The sequence below is a fragment of the Crinia signifera genome, chromosome 11 (genome assembly GCF_055691185.1).
Source record: "Crinia signifera chromosome 11, ASM5569118v1, whole genome shotgun sequence".
Lineage (NCBI taxonomy): Eukaryota > Metazoa > Chordata > Amphibia > Anura > Myobatrachidae > Crinia > Crinia signifera.
The window spans coordinates 64,777,865-64,794,783 of record NC_139227.1 but is presented as its reverse complement, the minus strand read 5'-3'; the positions used below and the strand labels follow the sequence as shown (position 1 = coordinate 64,794,783).

The 16,919-nt window shown below is 47.7% G+C and overlaps 1 protein-coding gene across 1 annotated transcript in view; it reads left to right on the top strand.

Annotated features, from left to right (window-relative positions):
• LOC146046209 (uncharacterized) overlaps positions 1–16,919 on the top strand; it is a 40,789-nt gene that overhangs the window by 23,095 nt on the left and 775 nt on the right. The window contains exons 5-11 of the mRNA XM_083165439.1: positions 4,137–4,276; positions 9,423–9,611; positions 11,477–11,566; positions 13,175–13,264; positions 13,347–13,469; positions 13,588–13,719; positions 16,753–16,869. Of these exons, the coding sequence (XP_083021565.1) occupies positions 4,137–4,276; positions 9,423–9,611; positions 11,477–11,566; positions 13,175–13,264; positions 13,347–13,469; positions 13,588–13,719; positions 16,753–16,869 (881 nt within the window). The remainder of the gene's footprint in view (positions 1–4,136; positions 4,277–9,422; positions 9,612–11,476; positions 11,567–13,174; positions 13,265–13,346; positions 13,470–13,587; positions 13,720–16,752; positions 16,870–16,919) is intronic.

The following is a 16,919-nucleotide window of genomic DNA, read 5'->3' as shown; positions in this document are numbered from 1 at the left end:
GGTCGACAAGTCGCGAGGTCGACATGGGTTTTTTCACTGTGCCAACAGGCGGTATTTCATGCCCTGCCATCCACTAGGGCGGGGTGGGAGAATAAAATAGTGTGCCGAGCGCAGCAAGGCACCATGCCCGAAGCATGGCGAGTAATGTGAGGGGCTGCGGTTCACTTCCAACTGTGTCCATGTCGACTGTGCTGACATTCGGGTAAAAAAACAGTGAAAAAACCTATGTCGACCTCGCTACCTGTTGACCCAAAGTCATGTTGACTGTTTCACCTGTACATTCTATATGTCAGTATTTTGACCATGTCGGGATTTTAAATGTCGGGATTTTGAGCTTGTCGGTATTATGGCCCATTCGGGATTTTGACCATGTCGGAACTTCATACCGAATCCGTTTCCATCTGCCATCACCAAAGAACTGACATATATGTTTGAAATATTTCATCTTTTAAAGTTGTTAAATCTGGGCAAAGAAGCAAGCCCCCAAATATAGCAGCCTTGACAACAATGTGGGATGCAGATAGAGAGATTTCTTTTAAATCTAGTTGGAACTGTTCCCTGAGTATTATTTAAAAAAAAAAAAGAAGTTTATAATGACTCTTCAAATCTATCTGTTTGACATGAAGGCCCGATTCAGACCTGATTGCTGCTGTGCGAATTAGCAGTAGTCACCAAACAGGCAGATGCCACCCTGCTATAGTAAAATCCTACCTTGCAAATTAATGTGCTCGCTGTGCGAATAGAGGTGTTTAGCTAACTTATGGGCCCTACACACATGCCGATGTGTGCAGGGCTACCTAGCTATGCTAGGTCGGGCTGTGCTGCGCCGCTATCGCATAGCACACAGAGCTGACAGCCCACACACAGAGCGAGCTGTCAGCTCTGTGTGCTAAGTGAGCAGACAGCGCCAGTGTTCTCCGGTGGGAGAACACTGCCGATGCCGAGATTGATGGACACTGTCCATCAATCTCGGCCAGCGATAAAGACGCACGGGGACGCGCACGGCTGCCGATATAGCCCCCACACATACACCGATGTGAGGGCATTTTCTAAGCGACTTTGCCAAACTAAGCAAAATCGCTTAGAAAATGCCTTAATATCGGCATGTGTGTAGGCCGTATAAGACTTCACAGCCGAGCGAATAAGTCCAAAACCATTTGTTAGTCGTTCAACATCTAATGATTTTTTTCACTGGTCACCACTCATCGCAAGCTCAGAGTAACCAGGGACTAATGCTGGCCACACATCAGACCAACTTTCCTCCAACCATCCAACTAGTTGCTTGGATTGAATAAAAATCTAGTACTGGATGGGAGCAAAGGACAATCAGGAATGTGCTCACAAACCCAGGAAAATGGATAAAAACATTCAAATTGTTTAAATCAAACAGGTTCAACTACAATACCGTGTCTGAGTGACAGTTTTTGTCCTTTTTCAGATTTTGGGAGCAAATTTCTGAAGTATATATTACATTTGCTCTCATCCAGTACCATATTTTTATTCCATCCAAGCAACTAGTTGGATGGTTGGAGCATACCTCCCAACTTCTGATGAAATGAAATAGGGACACTTCGACGCGCGAGCGTCCGAAAAGGGGGTGGACGTATGCAAATGAGGGCACGGCTTATGCTAATTAGCCGCAACCTCATTTTCATACGAGAATAGACGCATGCGCACAGCGTCTATTCTATTAGATTGGGGGGTCTCCCAACTGCCACCCCCCGCAGCGGGACAATGCCTGCCGTGGGTGGGACAGCGGGACAGGACCCGAAAATCGGGACTGTCCCGCTGTAATCGTGACAGTTGGGAGGTATGTTGGAGGAAAGTTGGTCTGATGTGTGGCCAGCATTACTCTGCAGCTGCCATGAATACAGGGGAACCTTTTCATATTTCTGTACAGGCTTATCCGACCCAGAGCTGGCGTCATACGTCACGCCTAGCATTTTTGTCTGGCATACCTGCATTTTACTTAGCCAGTTACCACCCCCAGACACCAACTTCCTGTCAATCACCTTGCGAACCGCTAGCTAAGGAAAAAAAGTGTCAGGATTGCATCACGCACACAAACAAATTCCGGCCCATACGCATGTGCAGTATATCAATAATCAGCCTATGTGTAAATTCATACAGCAGTGATCAGATCTGAATCGGATTCAAAATGTTTGGTCAGGAATGAGTTAATCTGCATGCTCCTTCCACCTGACCTGCTGTCTGTACCTTCTGAAAACACATCCTGTTGTTTATTTGTCTGTTCAAGTGGAAATAATAACCTACCTTGTCTGACTGGCAAGGCTTTTGTCTGACTTGTGTAATTCCAGCTGCAGGGTTCCTGTCTACCTTGTGTAATTCCAGCACAGCCGCAGCATTCCTGTCTGCCCTGTGTACTCTACACTCCAGTGTACTTAGGAAATTCCAGGCTCCTGCTTGTTTTTGTAGACCTCCACAGGGCTGTCTGACTGGCTGGCTTACTGCATGACAGGTTACCCTCAGTGTACCTCATACTTGCCTACCTGACCCTCTCCATGCGGGAGAAAATGCTCTGTTTCTGGACTTCCCTGGTAATGTAGGATTGCCATCACCTGTGGGGAGCTACAGTAGGTAAAGGTGTTTCACCACAGGTGATGGCAATCCTACATTACTAGGGAAGTCCAGGAACAGAGCATTTTCTCCCGCATGAAGAGGGTCAGGTAGGCAAGTATGGTGTACCCACTCTCCATTTAGTTCTCTCTACTCCTGCTAGCACTCCCGGACTTCTCTCTTAGGGCGAGATGTATCAAATGGAAAACGCGGTAAAACCCCGGTTTTACCGCATTTTCCAATGTATCAAAAATGATACCGCACTGAAGGGTATCGCCACCTTTGGGTGGCGATACCCTATAGAAGCCTATGGGCTTCTTTTCGCCGCCCGCCGATGCAAACCCGCCGCCTCGCCGACCCCCCCTCTGGCTTACCTTCCTGAAGGGTCCTCCTGGACCCCCGAAGGTAAGCCCTGCCTCCCCCTAGTGAAGCAGCCGGACATCCTTCCGGCTGCAGGGGGGAGGAGGAAGCGCTGGGGACAGCATGCATAGCTGTCCCCGGCGTGAAGGGAGAGCGTGGCGACAGGGAGGTGACGGAGACCCCCCGCACACCAGTGTACAGGTATCGCGGGGGGGGGGGGGCCTCCGTCACCGCACCGCGATGCCAGCCGCATATGTTAGTACATATGCGGCAGCATCGCGGCGGGGGGGCGGCGAAGGGCGGCGATGTATTTTAATACATCCCGCCCTTAATGTATGCTTGCCATCACCTGTGTTGAAACACCTTTCTGATCCATTACTCTGTTCAACACAGGTGATGGCAATCATACATTAAGAGGAACAGAGCATAGGGATTTCCATCGACTATTGATGTTTAGAAATCATCGATGGTTTATGGCCGATGTTGAATAGTTTTGACATCGATGGGGGAGAACCAGATGGTTTCCCACCATCAATGTCAAGCTCAAACGAATAGTTTTGTTTTGCTCCTCCAAGGACACCCGTGAAGCCCCGTCCCCGTATTCTGATTGGCTCACAGGCCAATCAGTCAAAGACAATGGATGACCATCGATATGTAAAAACATTGATGGTCATCCATTGCATAGTTATGCACCATCGATGGCCAGTTGTACTTTTGCCATCGATGGCAAAGGCAAGATGGCAATCCCTAACAGAGCATTGTGTCTCTCATGGAGAGGGTCATGTTGGGAGGTATGAATATGTGCAGAGAGCATGGTTGCCTACCTGACACAATTTTTACTCCAGGGAGAAAATGCTCTGTTCCTGGACTTACCTGGTAATGTATGATTGCCATCACCTGTGGTGAAACCCCTTTCTTATGAATTACCTAGCTCCCCACAGGTGATGGCAATCATACATTACCAGGGAAGTCCAGGAACAGAGCATTTTCTCTCTCATGGAGAGAGTCATGTAGGCAACCCTGATTTACTGTGTACAAATAACTCAAATCTATCTACTCTCTCTGCACATGTTACATCTGCCCCACCTGCAGTGCACATGGCTTTGCCCATTTTGAGAACAAATTTGTACAGCGATCAGGTATGAATTAAGATCTCTGTTCGTATTATATAACTAATGAAACTGGTTATTTTATTCTAGGTGACCGTGGGAGGACATTTAACCCCTCCGTTTATCGTAGTCCTGCTCAGTATAATCACCTGCTGACATCTGTCACCTCACTTTCTGGAGACAATGGTTTTGAGATTGTGATGTCAAAATTGGTCCAGACATATATAAAGGTAATAACATCTACAACTTGAATCTGTGACTCAGTACCACACCGCTCCACCCTCCTGCTGTAAGGAGGCAACAGTACCACATAACTCCACCCTCCTTATGTAAGGTGGCACCAGTTCCACACAGCACCACCCTTCTGCTATTAGGTGGCACTAGCATCACACCACTCTTACCTACTGCTGTAAGGTGACGCTAGTACTACACCACTTCACCCTCCTGCTGCACGATGGCACCAGTACCACATCACTCCTCCCTACCGCTGTAATGTGGCAATAGTACTACACCACTCCACCCTCCTGCTGTAAGGCGACACCAGTACCACATCACTCCACCCTCCTGCTGCAAGGTGGCACTAGTACTACACCACTTCACCCTCCTGCTGTAAGGTGACGCTAGTACTACACTACTCCACCCTCCTGCTATAAGGTGGAACTGGTACCACATCATTCCACCCTCCTGCTGTAAGGTGGCACTAGTACCACACAGCACCACCCTTCTGCTATTAGGTGGCACCAGTACCATGCCACTCCACCCTTCTGCTATTAGGTGGCACCAGTACCACACCACTCCTCCCTACTGCTGCAAGGTGGCACTAGTACCACACCAGTTTTAGCTACTGCTGTAAGGTGGAACCAGTACTACACCACTCCACCCTTCTGCTATTAGGTGGCACTAGTACCACACCACTCCTCCCTACTGCTGTAAGACGGCACAAGTACCACACTGCCCCAAACCTCTCACTGTAAGGTGGCACCTGTTCCACACCACTCTATACTCCTCCTGTAAGTTGGCAGCAGTACCACACTGCGCCAAACCTCCTGCTGTAAGGTGGCACCAGCACCACACCACTCCACACTACTCTACACTCCTGTTGTAAAGTGATACCAATATCTCACTACACCACCCTCCTGTTGTAAAGTGGGACTAGTACCACATTGCTCCACTTTCCTGCTGTCAGGACCACACTGCTCTACCCTCCTACTGGTAGGTGGCACCACAGCAACCTGGCTTTGCAGCACAGCTACATAAACAGAGCAGTAAATTTAAATTGGTTATTCAGGTTATTTTTTGAACAATCAGATCACAGTGATTTCCCTGTTATCTGCTGTATTATGGGGGTTATTCTGATTCACTCTCTAATGGACAAAACCATATGCACTGCAGGTGTGGCTGATGTAAAATGCAGAGAGAGTTAGATTTGGGTGGGGAGGTGTACTTCAAACTGATATTGATATTGCAGTGTAAAAATAAAGCATTTACAAAGTATTTACCCTGCACAGAAACGATAAAACAACCAAATCTAACTCTCCCTGCACATGTTACATCAGCCCCACCTGCAGTGCACATGGTTTTGTCCATTAGAGACTGATTGTTCCTTTCCGAGTGAATCAGAATAACCCCCTATATTAAAGACTCCACATACTCAGCAATTGGGAATCATAGTGAACTGTACTACAATTAGTGTTAGGGGGCCTATACACGGGGTGATTTGTGGCTATTTTATCAGATATCTGTCTAGATCGCTTAGAAATTAAGCACAAATCCCTCCGTGTGTACACCCCATGGCAATGGCGATGTGCAGTACCTCGTGTTGACATTGCCAGCTCAGATCTTTTAGTGCATGTAGGCCAAAAACTAGTTAGGTCGCCTAGCAAGTGCATCCAAAACATTGAGGGGCCATTTCTGGTTCATTCGCAATGAACCGGAATTGGCCCCTGCCCCAATGGTCAGAATTGGCAGATGTCACATGACGTCAGCCGTCCGCCCTGTCTTCGTCCCACAAATGTAAGTTAGTCTCCACTGACTTAGATTTCCAAGCCCAGGAGAAATCATTCGATGGTGGCCGACCATCAAATAATTTCTTCTGCTGTGGGAACATGCAAGGGTAGGGGTTTTCATAACACATCCCCTCGGGATATGGGGGGGTGATTTTTCGGAAGGGCGGGGGAGCGGACGCTCAGTGACTTGGTAAGCTGTAATCTTCGCAGTTTACCAAGTCAACCTTGAATCAGGCCCTGTTCGCACACCTCACAATGTGTATATGGGCGATCTAGACACCGGGAAGTTCAAAGGAATTTGCCTACCCTAGATCACTTAGCATAAAAGGTTAGCACACATCTCTACATGTGTATACCTATTTATAGATTTACTGAAAATATGTAACTAGACTGATAAAGTAAAGAAATGGCAAATGTACATACATCTTATTGAGGGAGACCTGCTCATAATGTAGGTGTAGGATTCCAAGGCACCAGAGTTATGATATGTTAGAACAGATATGTTACATTTAGTTAACATATTAATCATGGGGGTTCTTTTATTCAGGAACCTTTTTATGTTTAAGAATGACCCACAGACAGGGCCAGCAACAGAATTTTTGGGGCCCTACACACAGATATCTCTGAGGGCCCCCCACCCCCCCAAATGCTATTAACCCCCCCCCCCCCCCTGTTTTGGAAAAATGAACCGATGGGCGATGGAGGGTAGTATACACAAATCTCCGATGTTTCTCTCAGGAATAGGAGATATATAAATGAAATAAAATAAAAAGCAGGTATCAGCAATGATGTAGTCAGGCTAAAGGGATATAGATGGGGTTCACGACGTGGGTAACCATATGCGTACCATCACTCACTATTAGAAAAGAAAGAGGTGCCCATAACGGTATCTTTTTATAGGTTCACCACACGTGCAGCATGGAACAAGACACGGTACCTTAAGGCTGGGGTATTGGCCTTATACCCCAGTCCGTCACCGTCTGTCAGCTAAAAATTCCCAGTAGTATTACAGCAAAGTCCGCTCCTCTCCTACCAACGCGTTTCGACAGAGAACCTGTCTTCTTCAAGGCCCCCCCCCTTGTTGGAACATACACTGGACGCACTGCGCCCTGCGTTTTTTCCCACCGACATGCTCTCTCACCCCGCGGCTTGTGCTTTATCACACTGGCGTACTCCCTTACCCCGTGGCCTGTGGTCTATACTGTAGCAACAATGCGCTCCCTTAACCTGCGCTCTATCACGCTGGTGCACTCCATTACCCTGTGGCCTGCGCTCTATACTGTAACAACAACGCGCTCCCTTAACCTGCGTTCTATCACACTGGTGCACTGCCTTAACCTGCGGCCTGCGCTCTATACTGTAACAACAACGGGCTCCGTTAACCTGCGCTCTATCACACCAACGCAATCCCTCACCCTGCGTCCTTTGTTCTATCACACTGATGTGCTCCTCCACCCCATGGCTTGTGCTCTCTATCACACTGATGTACTCCCTCACCTTGTGGCCTGCATTATATCACACTGATGCACTCCCTCACCCTGCAGCCTGCGCTATATCACACTGACACACTCACTAACCCTGCAGCCTGCGCTATATCACACTAACTCACTCCCTCACACTGACACACTCCTCCACCTTACGGCCTGTGCTCTCTATCACACTGGCGCAATCAGTGTTTCGCGAGTGTGTGTGTGTGTGGGGCAGAGGCGTAGCTACGGTGGAGCCGGCAAAGCATGTGCTCCAGGCGCTGCAATGTCACCTGGCGCCGGAGCCATGCACTCTGCCGCCGGCTCCCCCGCCCTGCTCGCCCGCTCCCCGCTGTTTAAAAAAAAATCCGGCGAGCGCTCTTACTGCGCATGCGCCGGATTTGAACGCCGGTGCCATGACGTCACAACGGCGCTCCCTCCTTCCCCTGCTCAGTAGCCGGCTGGGCCGGCCCCGGCTGTGTCGGGAGGCCCGCGACAGACAGAACTAACTGTCACCGCACAGTTTCCTGTGCGCACACCACGGCCCGGGTTCCAGTGTGCAGCCAGTGCTGTACACGAAGACGCAGCAGTGCTACAAGAAGCAGGGACGTAAGGGGAATTAGTGCTTTCTATCAACTGAGTCCCTGTATGAGAGTGCAGGGGGGGGTCGGCGTGAAACATGCCCATGCTCCGGGCACCATGGCACCTAGCTACACCGCTGGTGGGGGGGGGGGGGGGTGGCTGGGTCGGTGGCAGGGCCAGGCTTCTGATCCAAGGCTGGCTGCCCGCTGGACATCTGAGCGAAGGGAAGGGGGAACCTGAGTGACTGAGTGGGGTGGATGGCTGAATGGGGGGCTAGTGGGCCTTGGCGCCCCTCAGGACGTTGGGCCCAGCACGGCTGTCTCCCTTGACCCCCCCTGTCACCGGGCCTGCACACAGGTGTGGTCACATCTACCAGGTAGTACTATAATGGGACATAACTACTTGCTATTATTAAAACAGTGCACAACGGCTTGTTATCTTTCAAATGGGACACAAATATATACTATTATTAAAATTGGGAGCATGCCGTACCATTGCCTTTGCTATACTCTGTTCTGCCTTTGAATATGTGTCAAACTCTTTTATTGGTTCTCATGGTGCATACTGCTATGTGCATTGTTTCCTTTAATAATAATATATATATTTTTTTTTGGGAGCATGCCTATTTAATGGTTCTTAGCAAATGGTTACTATATTTGGGTTTGGTTTCCTGGGCTACAAGGATTTCATTGCTAAGAAAACACTGGAAGTCATCAGCACAGCAATATCATATGCAGAATGGGGCAGATGCATGAAGCAGAGATAAGGAAGGACATCCGAGCCAGTGGAGAAGTTGCCCATGAAAATCAGCTACTCTGTTTAATTTAATATTATGCAAATTACAGATGTTACTTCAGTGATGATTGGTTGCCATGGGCAATTTGTCCACTGGCTTACTTCTCCTCCCTTGTCACTGCTTCATACATCTGCCCCAATGTACCATACTCAGGTTGTGTAAAAAGTAACTTGTTTATTGTACTATTTCTTTGCTCCTAAGATGATGGCTCTCTAAGAACGGGCACTAATATTTGTTCTAGCCCCCCATCTCTCCCAGGCAAATGATGGGCCAGTGCTGAGTAGCAATAAGCTAGTACAAAATAAAAGGATTTTATACTTACCTTTCTTTATTGTTACTAGGTCTGACAGGCAGTATGGCTCTAACAGCATGCGGGTTGATCTGTATTTTAAAAATGTTTGTTTATAGTGGTGTCAAGGAATCTTCCACTCTGTTTATTACCCTTTATTATTTTTCCATCATTCCTTTCTCTTCCTTTTCGCCATGCATTCATGTTATACTTACTTCTGTTTTATCTTGTCTTCAGATAAAGAAGAATCAAAACCAGGTCTGCTGGATGCTGCAGAAGGTCCCACGCACTCCCAATGGCCACAGTGGTTATGTGACATTTCAGCAGTTCCTGGATAACCAGCAGTATTCCCGCAGAGGGATCCTTCGATATGAGAAGATATTTGGGGAGGGCTTTGTGAGCACAGGAGGACTGGAAACCACTAAGGTGAGATCTGTGTAGGAGAGGAATGTAAGGGCAGGGTTGGTGGTCTGTACAGTCAGGGTACAATGAGCTTCTCACTGTACGGATCTTAAGGTTGTCATCAGAAAGATCTGTCTTCACTCATGATTGTGTCCAACTTTCCCTTCAACTCCCCAGCAGTCCTTGGTGGTTTTTGGACACACAATGGGCCTTATTCTGGTTGGAGCGGCCGGGCCGTACGCGTACGTCCCGGGTTTTTTTATGATCTGCGCATGCGTACATTCGCTAATGCGCAGACGCAAACACTCCACAACGCTTACGGACGGGTCTCTACGTGCGAAAAAACCTGTACGCGAGTGTACGGGTATTGGGGGCGGCATAGGGGCGTGAAGAGGGGAGCGGCCGAAATAATGAGGGAAAATGGGCGTAAATATGGGCGTACACGGGGGTGTGCACCAAAAATGAGCGGTGCTACTACCGCACGATCGACTAAGGCACCGTTCATTTCGGACACAAAACAGGCGGCCGCCAACCGCCATCTCAAACCACCCCTACAGATACCGCATGCCAGCGTGCGCCTGAGTTTGCTAATTAACGCTGATTCCTACTCAAACACATACACCTGAATGTAATAAGCAATGCTGCAGTCTATTAAGTCCAAACCATGATTTCACTACCTGCAAGCCACACACAGCACTCAAACACATTGGAAGCTTATCTTTCTATACTTCTCTACATTTAAAGGTTTGTTTAATTTAAGGTAAGAATCTTTGTAAGACCTGCTTATATATGCTAAGGTAGGTATTTGCTAAACAGTTAGACACATTCACTACGTGCTTTCATAGACTTTACACAGTAGCACACTCAATCTACACAAGTCGACATGTGTCAACGTGTTCACTCTAATACAAACATAGGTTTTGTATTTATGATACAATAACATAAACCACATCTAACACCTACAAAGGATGTTTCAGCAATGTTTTAAGCCCATGGCCACTATTTTGCACATTAATTAATTCAATCAATTAATTAATTTTCATAATTATAGTTGAAAGGCAAAATTTGCAGGTCCATATATATGAAGGGTATGTCAGCGTACACGGACGTACGCTCACTCTCACGAGCGGTGACATAAGCTGACTTTTCTATTGAAAACAATAGGGACCCGTCTGTGCAAGCTGGCGTACGCTCAGATCTCCGCAAGAAGGCGGTGGGAAGACGGACGAGAGACGTCCGTAAACGGCGGCGTACACTCAGTTGTACGCCAGTTGTCGGAGTGTAAGGGCTGGCCCGTCCGTGTACGTTGGCGTACGCTCATTTGTACGCCACTCCCCTTCTACGTTGTTTATGCCCGTACGTATGCGGCTGAGTTGTGGGTGGACTTAGCCCCAACGGCCGCGTGCGGCTAGCGTACGTTAATAGCAAACGTACGCACGTTTGGCCGCTCCAACCAGAATAAGGCCCACTGTACTCACAATCCGTCATAAAATCCATTATACAATCCAGCTGCTGCATACGCCTGGTCGTCTCACAATCGATTGTTTGCACCTAATGTGCCTGAAAACTGCCACTCAAATATCGCCGGTCGTGTGAGCCGTCAATCAACCGATTGCATATGCTTAATAGCACATGCAATCGGCTTCCAATTCCAACTGATCATCTGATGCAGCACGTCTGATCAGAGGACCAATCCTCCAACCTGTGGGACAGCACATTGCAGGATTGTGTGAACATGATGTGCACACAATCTGCATACAATATTTCATACAACCAGTCCAGATTGTACGATTGGGTACAATATCTTTCTGGTTTATGGGGGCTTAACAAAGAAAATGACTCCCCAAACATTGCATTCCTGCATTAATTCTCTGTGCTCTTTCTGTCAGGAGTTCATCTCTATGCTCAACCTGGTTCCTGGTCAGCGTGTCATTGATGTGGGCTGTGGTATTGGTGGAGGAGACTTCTACATGGCCAAGGTACAACTACATTGTATAGATAATGGTCAACATAACAACCCAGACTTTAACCGGAAAAGTATATGCAAGAGAGGGTGTTGTCCATACGAAGCAGGCCTACATGTTAACTGAGAAATGCCACAATTGCAAGATGCCACCAAACTGATAATAACTCCACAGTGCATGCACAGCAAGGTATCAATTCACACATCTGTAAGTTTATGGTATACGAGAGTCAAAGCTTATAGTCAATATGGTACTTGTTTCCTAGAACGGCGCCCACTAAGCAATGTGTTTAGTGGGCTATTCTGTGTAGGAAGATCGCATCGCATTGCATGGGTCATTTTAGGGCCATGCGATGTGCGATGCGATTATCCTATGTAATTTATTCACTGCTCTCTCTACCCCAGGCCATCGCATCGCATTGCATCTGCCGCAAAATCGTATGCGATCGCTTGCGATTTTATAGGGTGTCTGATGCCATGACATTAGGTATACAATAATATGATTGTATGTTCCCAAAATAGGTTTAACGCACCCTCCTTCTATCCATACCACCCTGAAGTGTTGCGAGCACAGCGAGCCCCGCGAGGGGCGGTGGAACGCGTCCTCCAACTTTTTCATTCCCCCACTATCCACGTCGGCGTGGAGTTGAATTTATATAGTGTGGCGAGCGCAGCGAGCCACCAAATCCGAAGCGTGGTGAGCGCAGCAAGCCCCGCGAGGGGCCGCGGAATACATGTAAAGTAATCTGCGTCCCCTCGCGGGGCTCGCTGTGATAGCCACGCTTCAGGCTCGGTGGCTCGCTGTGCTCGCCACACTATATAAGATCTACTCCACGCCAACGTGGATAGTGGGGGAATGAAAAGGTCAGAGGACGCGTTCCGCTGCCCCTCGCGGGGCTTGCTGCGCTCGTCACGCTTCGGGGTGGCATGGATAGTGAGGGGTGCCTTAAACCTATTTTGGGGACATACAATCATATTATTGTATACCTAATGTCATGGCATTGCACACCCTATAAGATCGCATGTGTTCGCATGCAATTTTGCAGAACATGCGATGCAATGCAATGCGATACAGTGGGGTACAATGAGCATAGAAAAAATTACATAAAAATATCGCATCACATGCCATTATAATGGCCCATGCGATGCGATTTCCCTACGGTGCCGTACTAGGAAACAAGTACCGTAAATATCCTACATAATATCCTAGCTAATGGTAATGGCAGTTGGTTCTATATACAGATGGAGCCAGCCTCCCTCTTGCTGGCGAATCACCAGATTGTCTCCGCTGGCGATCCGCCAGCGCGAGGCGCTCCATCTGACTGAGACGCGCGTTTCCGGGCGACGGGAACCCTGTCCGTCTCCGCTTCAGGGAGACGGACAGGGTTAGGTGGGAGAGCGGGGAGGCAGGGGAGGCAGTGGGGACCCCGGGGGAAGAGCCGTCGGAAGGGGACGCGCACGCATTTTGTGCGCGTGCGTCCCCTTTCGCAGCTCAGATGGTGGCTGGCGGGGAATGGCGGCTGGCGATTCTTCCGCCATCCCCTGCAAAGCTGGGACTGGCTCCATCTGTATATATGACATTGCTGTTGGCTCACATAGATTATGCTTCTTCATCTCTTTATAGACATCTGGAGTGGAAGTCCTAGGGATGGATCTGTCATCTAACATGGTGGAGATTGCCATGGAGAGAGCCATCCAAGAGAAGACTCCTACAGTGAGTGATTTAAGTCAGCAGTACTAGATCCATCAGCCAAGTCTCTTATTACAATAAGCACAACATCTGCTTCCTTCCACAGGTACAGTTTGAAATTGGTGATGCCACACGGCGGATCTTCCCTGAAGCATCCTTTGATGTGGTGTACAGTAGAGACACCATCCTGCACATCAATGACAAGGGCGCCCTCTTCAGGAGGTTCTATGTAAGACATGAAATCATTCATATTTTCTTCCTAATCATATTAAATAATGCATCCAGTGGCACCTTTCTGTTTGCATTAAATTTGCTCTGTTTTTAAAAAATATCTTTGTGTTTGACAGTCCTGGCTGAAACCTGGAGGGAAACTCCTGATCACAGATTATTGCTGTGGAGAACGCCCTTGGTCTCCGGTGTTCCAGGAGTATGTTCAACAGAGAGGATACATTCTTTATACACCTGAGGAGTATGGCCAGGTACTGCATATGAATGTAATGGCATGTGAGGAGATAGTGACCCCTGTAATGTACACAACGTCTGATGCTATGATATAGAATGTGATATCTATGGTCCTTTCATTAGATTAGATTAGGTTAGCAGGGATTTCAGGGACTGATAATAATAATAATTCTCTGAGGACATTTCAGTTATGCGTGAAGCTGGTGATGTGCCCTTGTTATGGTGTGGTAAATCCCAAAGGCGATACATTATGAATGCAGCATTACTCATATTACTTTTGCTCTCCAATAATTAATTGTGGGTATCCACATATTCAGAGCTGGATTAAAGGCCTAATGGTCCTGGTGCTGGAAATGTTCATGGGCCTATTATGAGACGTGCAGGAGGTGAGGCCAATGCCATGTAGGGATGTAGACTACATACACTATACGCTCCAATGTCTCCTTACATATATACAAAGAGTGCATGATTTTGTGTGGAAAATAGGAATGCAATTGTAATTCTTATTATATTATGCCAACCATGTGGCCAGCTGATGGGCCTATTTTTATGTGGCGGCCTGAAGCTGCAGCTCCATCTGCCCAACTGGTAATCTGGCCCTGCACATAAGTGACTTGCCCACTTTGAAGGTAAAGGGTGGCATAATTGTCATTAACAGTGGGTAATAGTGCCTACCATTTGTGTGGCAATAGTGCCTACCATTTGTGTGGCAGTAACAGCGGGTAATAGTGCCTACCATTTGTGTGGCAGTAACAGCGGGTAATAGTGCCTACTATTTGTGTGGCATTAACAGCAGGTTATATTGCCTACCATTTGTGTGGCATTAACAGTGGGTAATAGTGCCTACCATTTGTGTGGCAGTAACAGCGGGTAATAGTGACTACCATTTGTGTGGCAGTAACAGCGGGTAGTAGTGCCTACCATTTATGTGGCATTAACAGTGGGTAATAGTGCCTACCATTTGTGTGGCAGTAACAGCGGGTAATAGTGCCTACCATTTGTGTGGCAGTAACAGCGGGTAATAGTGCCTACCATTTGTGTGGCATTAACAGCGGGTAATAGTGCCTACCATTTGTGTTGCAATAGTTCCTACCATTTGTGTGGCAGTAACAGCGGGTAATAGTGACTATGGTACTTGTGTATTATCACGGCGCCCATCGCATATCGGAACACGATTTTTCATCGCATGCCATCGCATGCCATACACCCGATGCACAGCGATGCGATTTAAGCCCCCTATACGATTCTAAATTGTATAAGCACCCTAATGGGTGTTTTTAAGCACCCTAATCCGTGCTTACAATGTTTAATGCACCCCCAGTATGAACGTGAACCCAAAGTGTGGCGAGCGCAGCGGTATGCATCCTCCGACCTTTTCACCTCCGACCTTGGAGTTGATTTTATATAGTGTGGCGAGCGCAGCGAGCCACCGGGCCCAAAGCGTGGCGAGCGCTAGGGGACGCATATTACTTTCCATGTATTCCGCGACCCCTTGCAGGGCTCGCTGCGCTCGCCACACTTCGGGCTCGGTGGCTCGCTGTGCTCGCCACACTAAATAAAATCAACTCCACGCCATTAGGGTGCTTATACAATTTATAATCGCATCGCATTGTATCGCATTGTATGCCATATACAATGCCATACAATTTTCAAATTGTATAACATCGCGGAACATCGCATACCATTGCATGTCTTATGGTCTGCGATGCGATGGGTGCCAATGTGGTAATATTGCCTACCATTTGTGTGGCATTAACAGCGGGTAATAGTGCCTACCATTTGTGTGGCAGTAACAGCAGATAATAGTGACTACCATTTGTGTGGCATTAACAGCGGGTAATAGTGCCTACCATTTGTGTGGCATTAACAGTGGGTAATAGTGCCTACCATTTGTGTGGCAATAGCGCCTACCATTTGTGTGGCAGTAACAGCGGGTAATAGTTCCTACCATTTGTGTGGCAGTAACAGCGGGTAACAGTGCCTACCATTTGTGTGGCATTAACAGCGGGTAACAGTGCCTACCATTTGTGTGGCATTAACAGCGGGTAATAGTTCCTACCATTTGTGTGGCAGTAACAGCGGGTAACAGTGCCTACCATTTGTGTGGCATTAACAGCGGGTAATAGTTCCTACCATTTGTGTGGCAGTAACAGTGGGCAATAGTGCCTACCATTTGTGTGGCATTAACAGCGGGTAATAGTGACTACCATTTGTGTGGCAGTAACAGCGGGTAACAGTGCCTACCATTTGTGTGGCATTAACAGCGGGTAATAGTGCCTACCATTTGTGTAACAGTAACAGCGGGTAACAGTGCCTACCATTTGTGTGGCAGTAACAGCGGGTAAAAGTGCCTACCATTTGTGTGGCAGTAACAGCGGGTAAAAGTGCCTACCATTTGTGTGGCAGTAACAGCGGGTAACAGTGCCTACCATTTGTGTGGCAGTAACAGCGGGTAACAGTGCCTACCATTTGTGTGGCAGTAACAGTGGGTAATAGTGCCTACCATTGTGTGGCAGTAACAGCGGGTAAAAGTGCCTACCATTTGTGTGGCAGTAACAGCGGGTAATAGTGCCTACCATTGTGTGGCAGTAACAGCGGGTAAAAGTGACTACCATTTGTGTGGCAGTAACAGCGGGTAACAGTGCCTACCATTTGTGTGGCAGTAACAGCGGGTAATAGTGCCTACCATTGTGTGGCAGTAACAGCGGGTAATAGTGCCTACCATTGTGTGGCAGTAACAGCGGGTAATAGTGCCTGCCCTTTGTGTGGCCTAGGGAAGGGGATGGCACACATCTGATGTCTCTTATACTTGCTTGCTCATGTGTTTCTGCAGATAAATGTAGGAGTGGGGACAGCACTGATCACTAGTCACTCAGCTGATGATGTTATAGGACAGTAAAGAGAATTATTCTGAATCTGTCACATTATCCATTATCATATTCATAACAGGATTTGTGCAATGTGAGGTCTGATACCTCCCCGGTGCACATATAGGTATATTAGGATATGTCATAACTGTATAAGAATGACACTATTTCACCTCCCCACAGTTCTTACAGAAAGTTGGTTTTGTGAAAGTCCAAGCTCAGGATCGAACAGCACAATTTGTACAAGTTCTGAACAAGGAGCTTACACGGACACAAGACATAAAGCAGGAATTCCTAGAGGTAACAGCCTAGAGAAATGCAATTATTCCTAGGGCAACCAGATGTGGGCA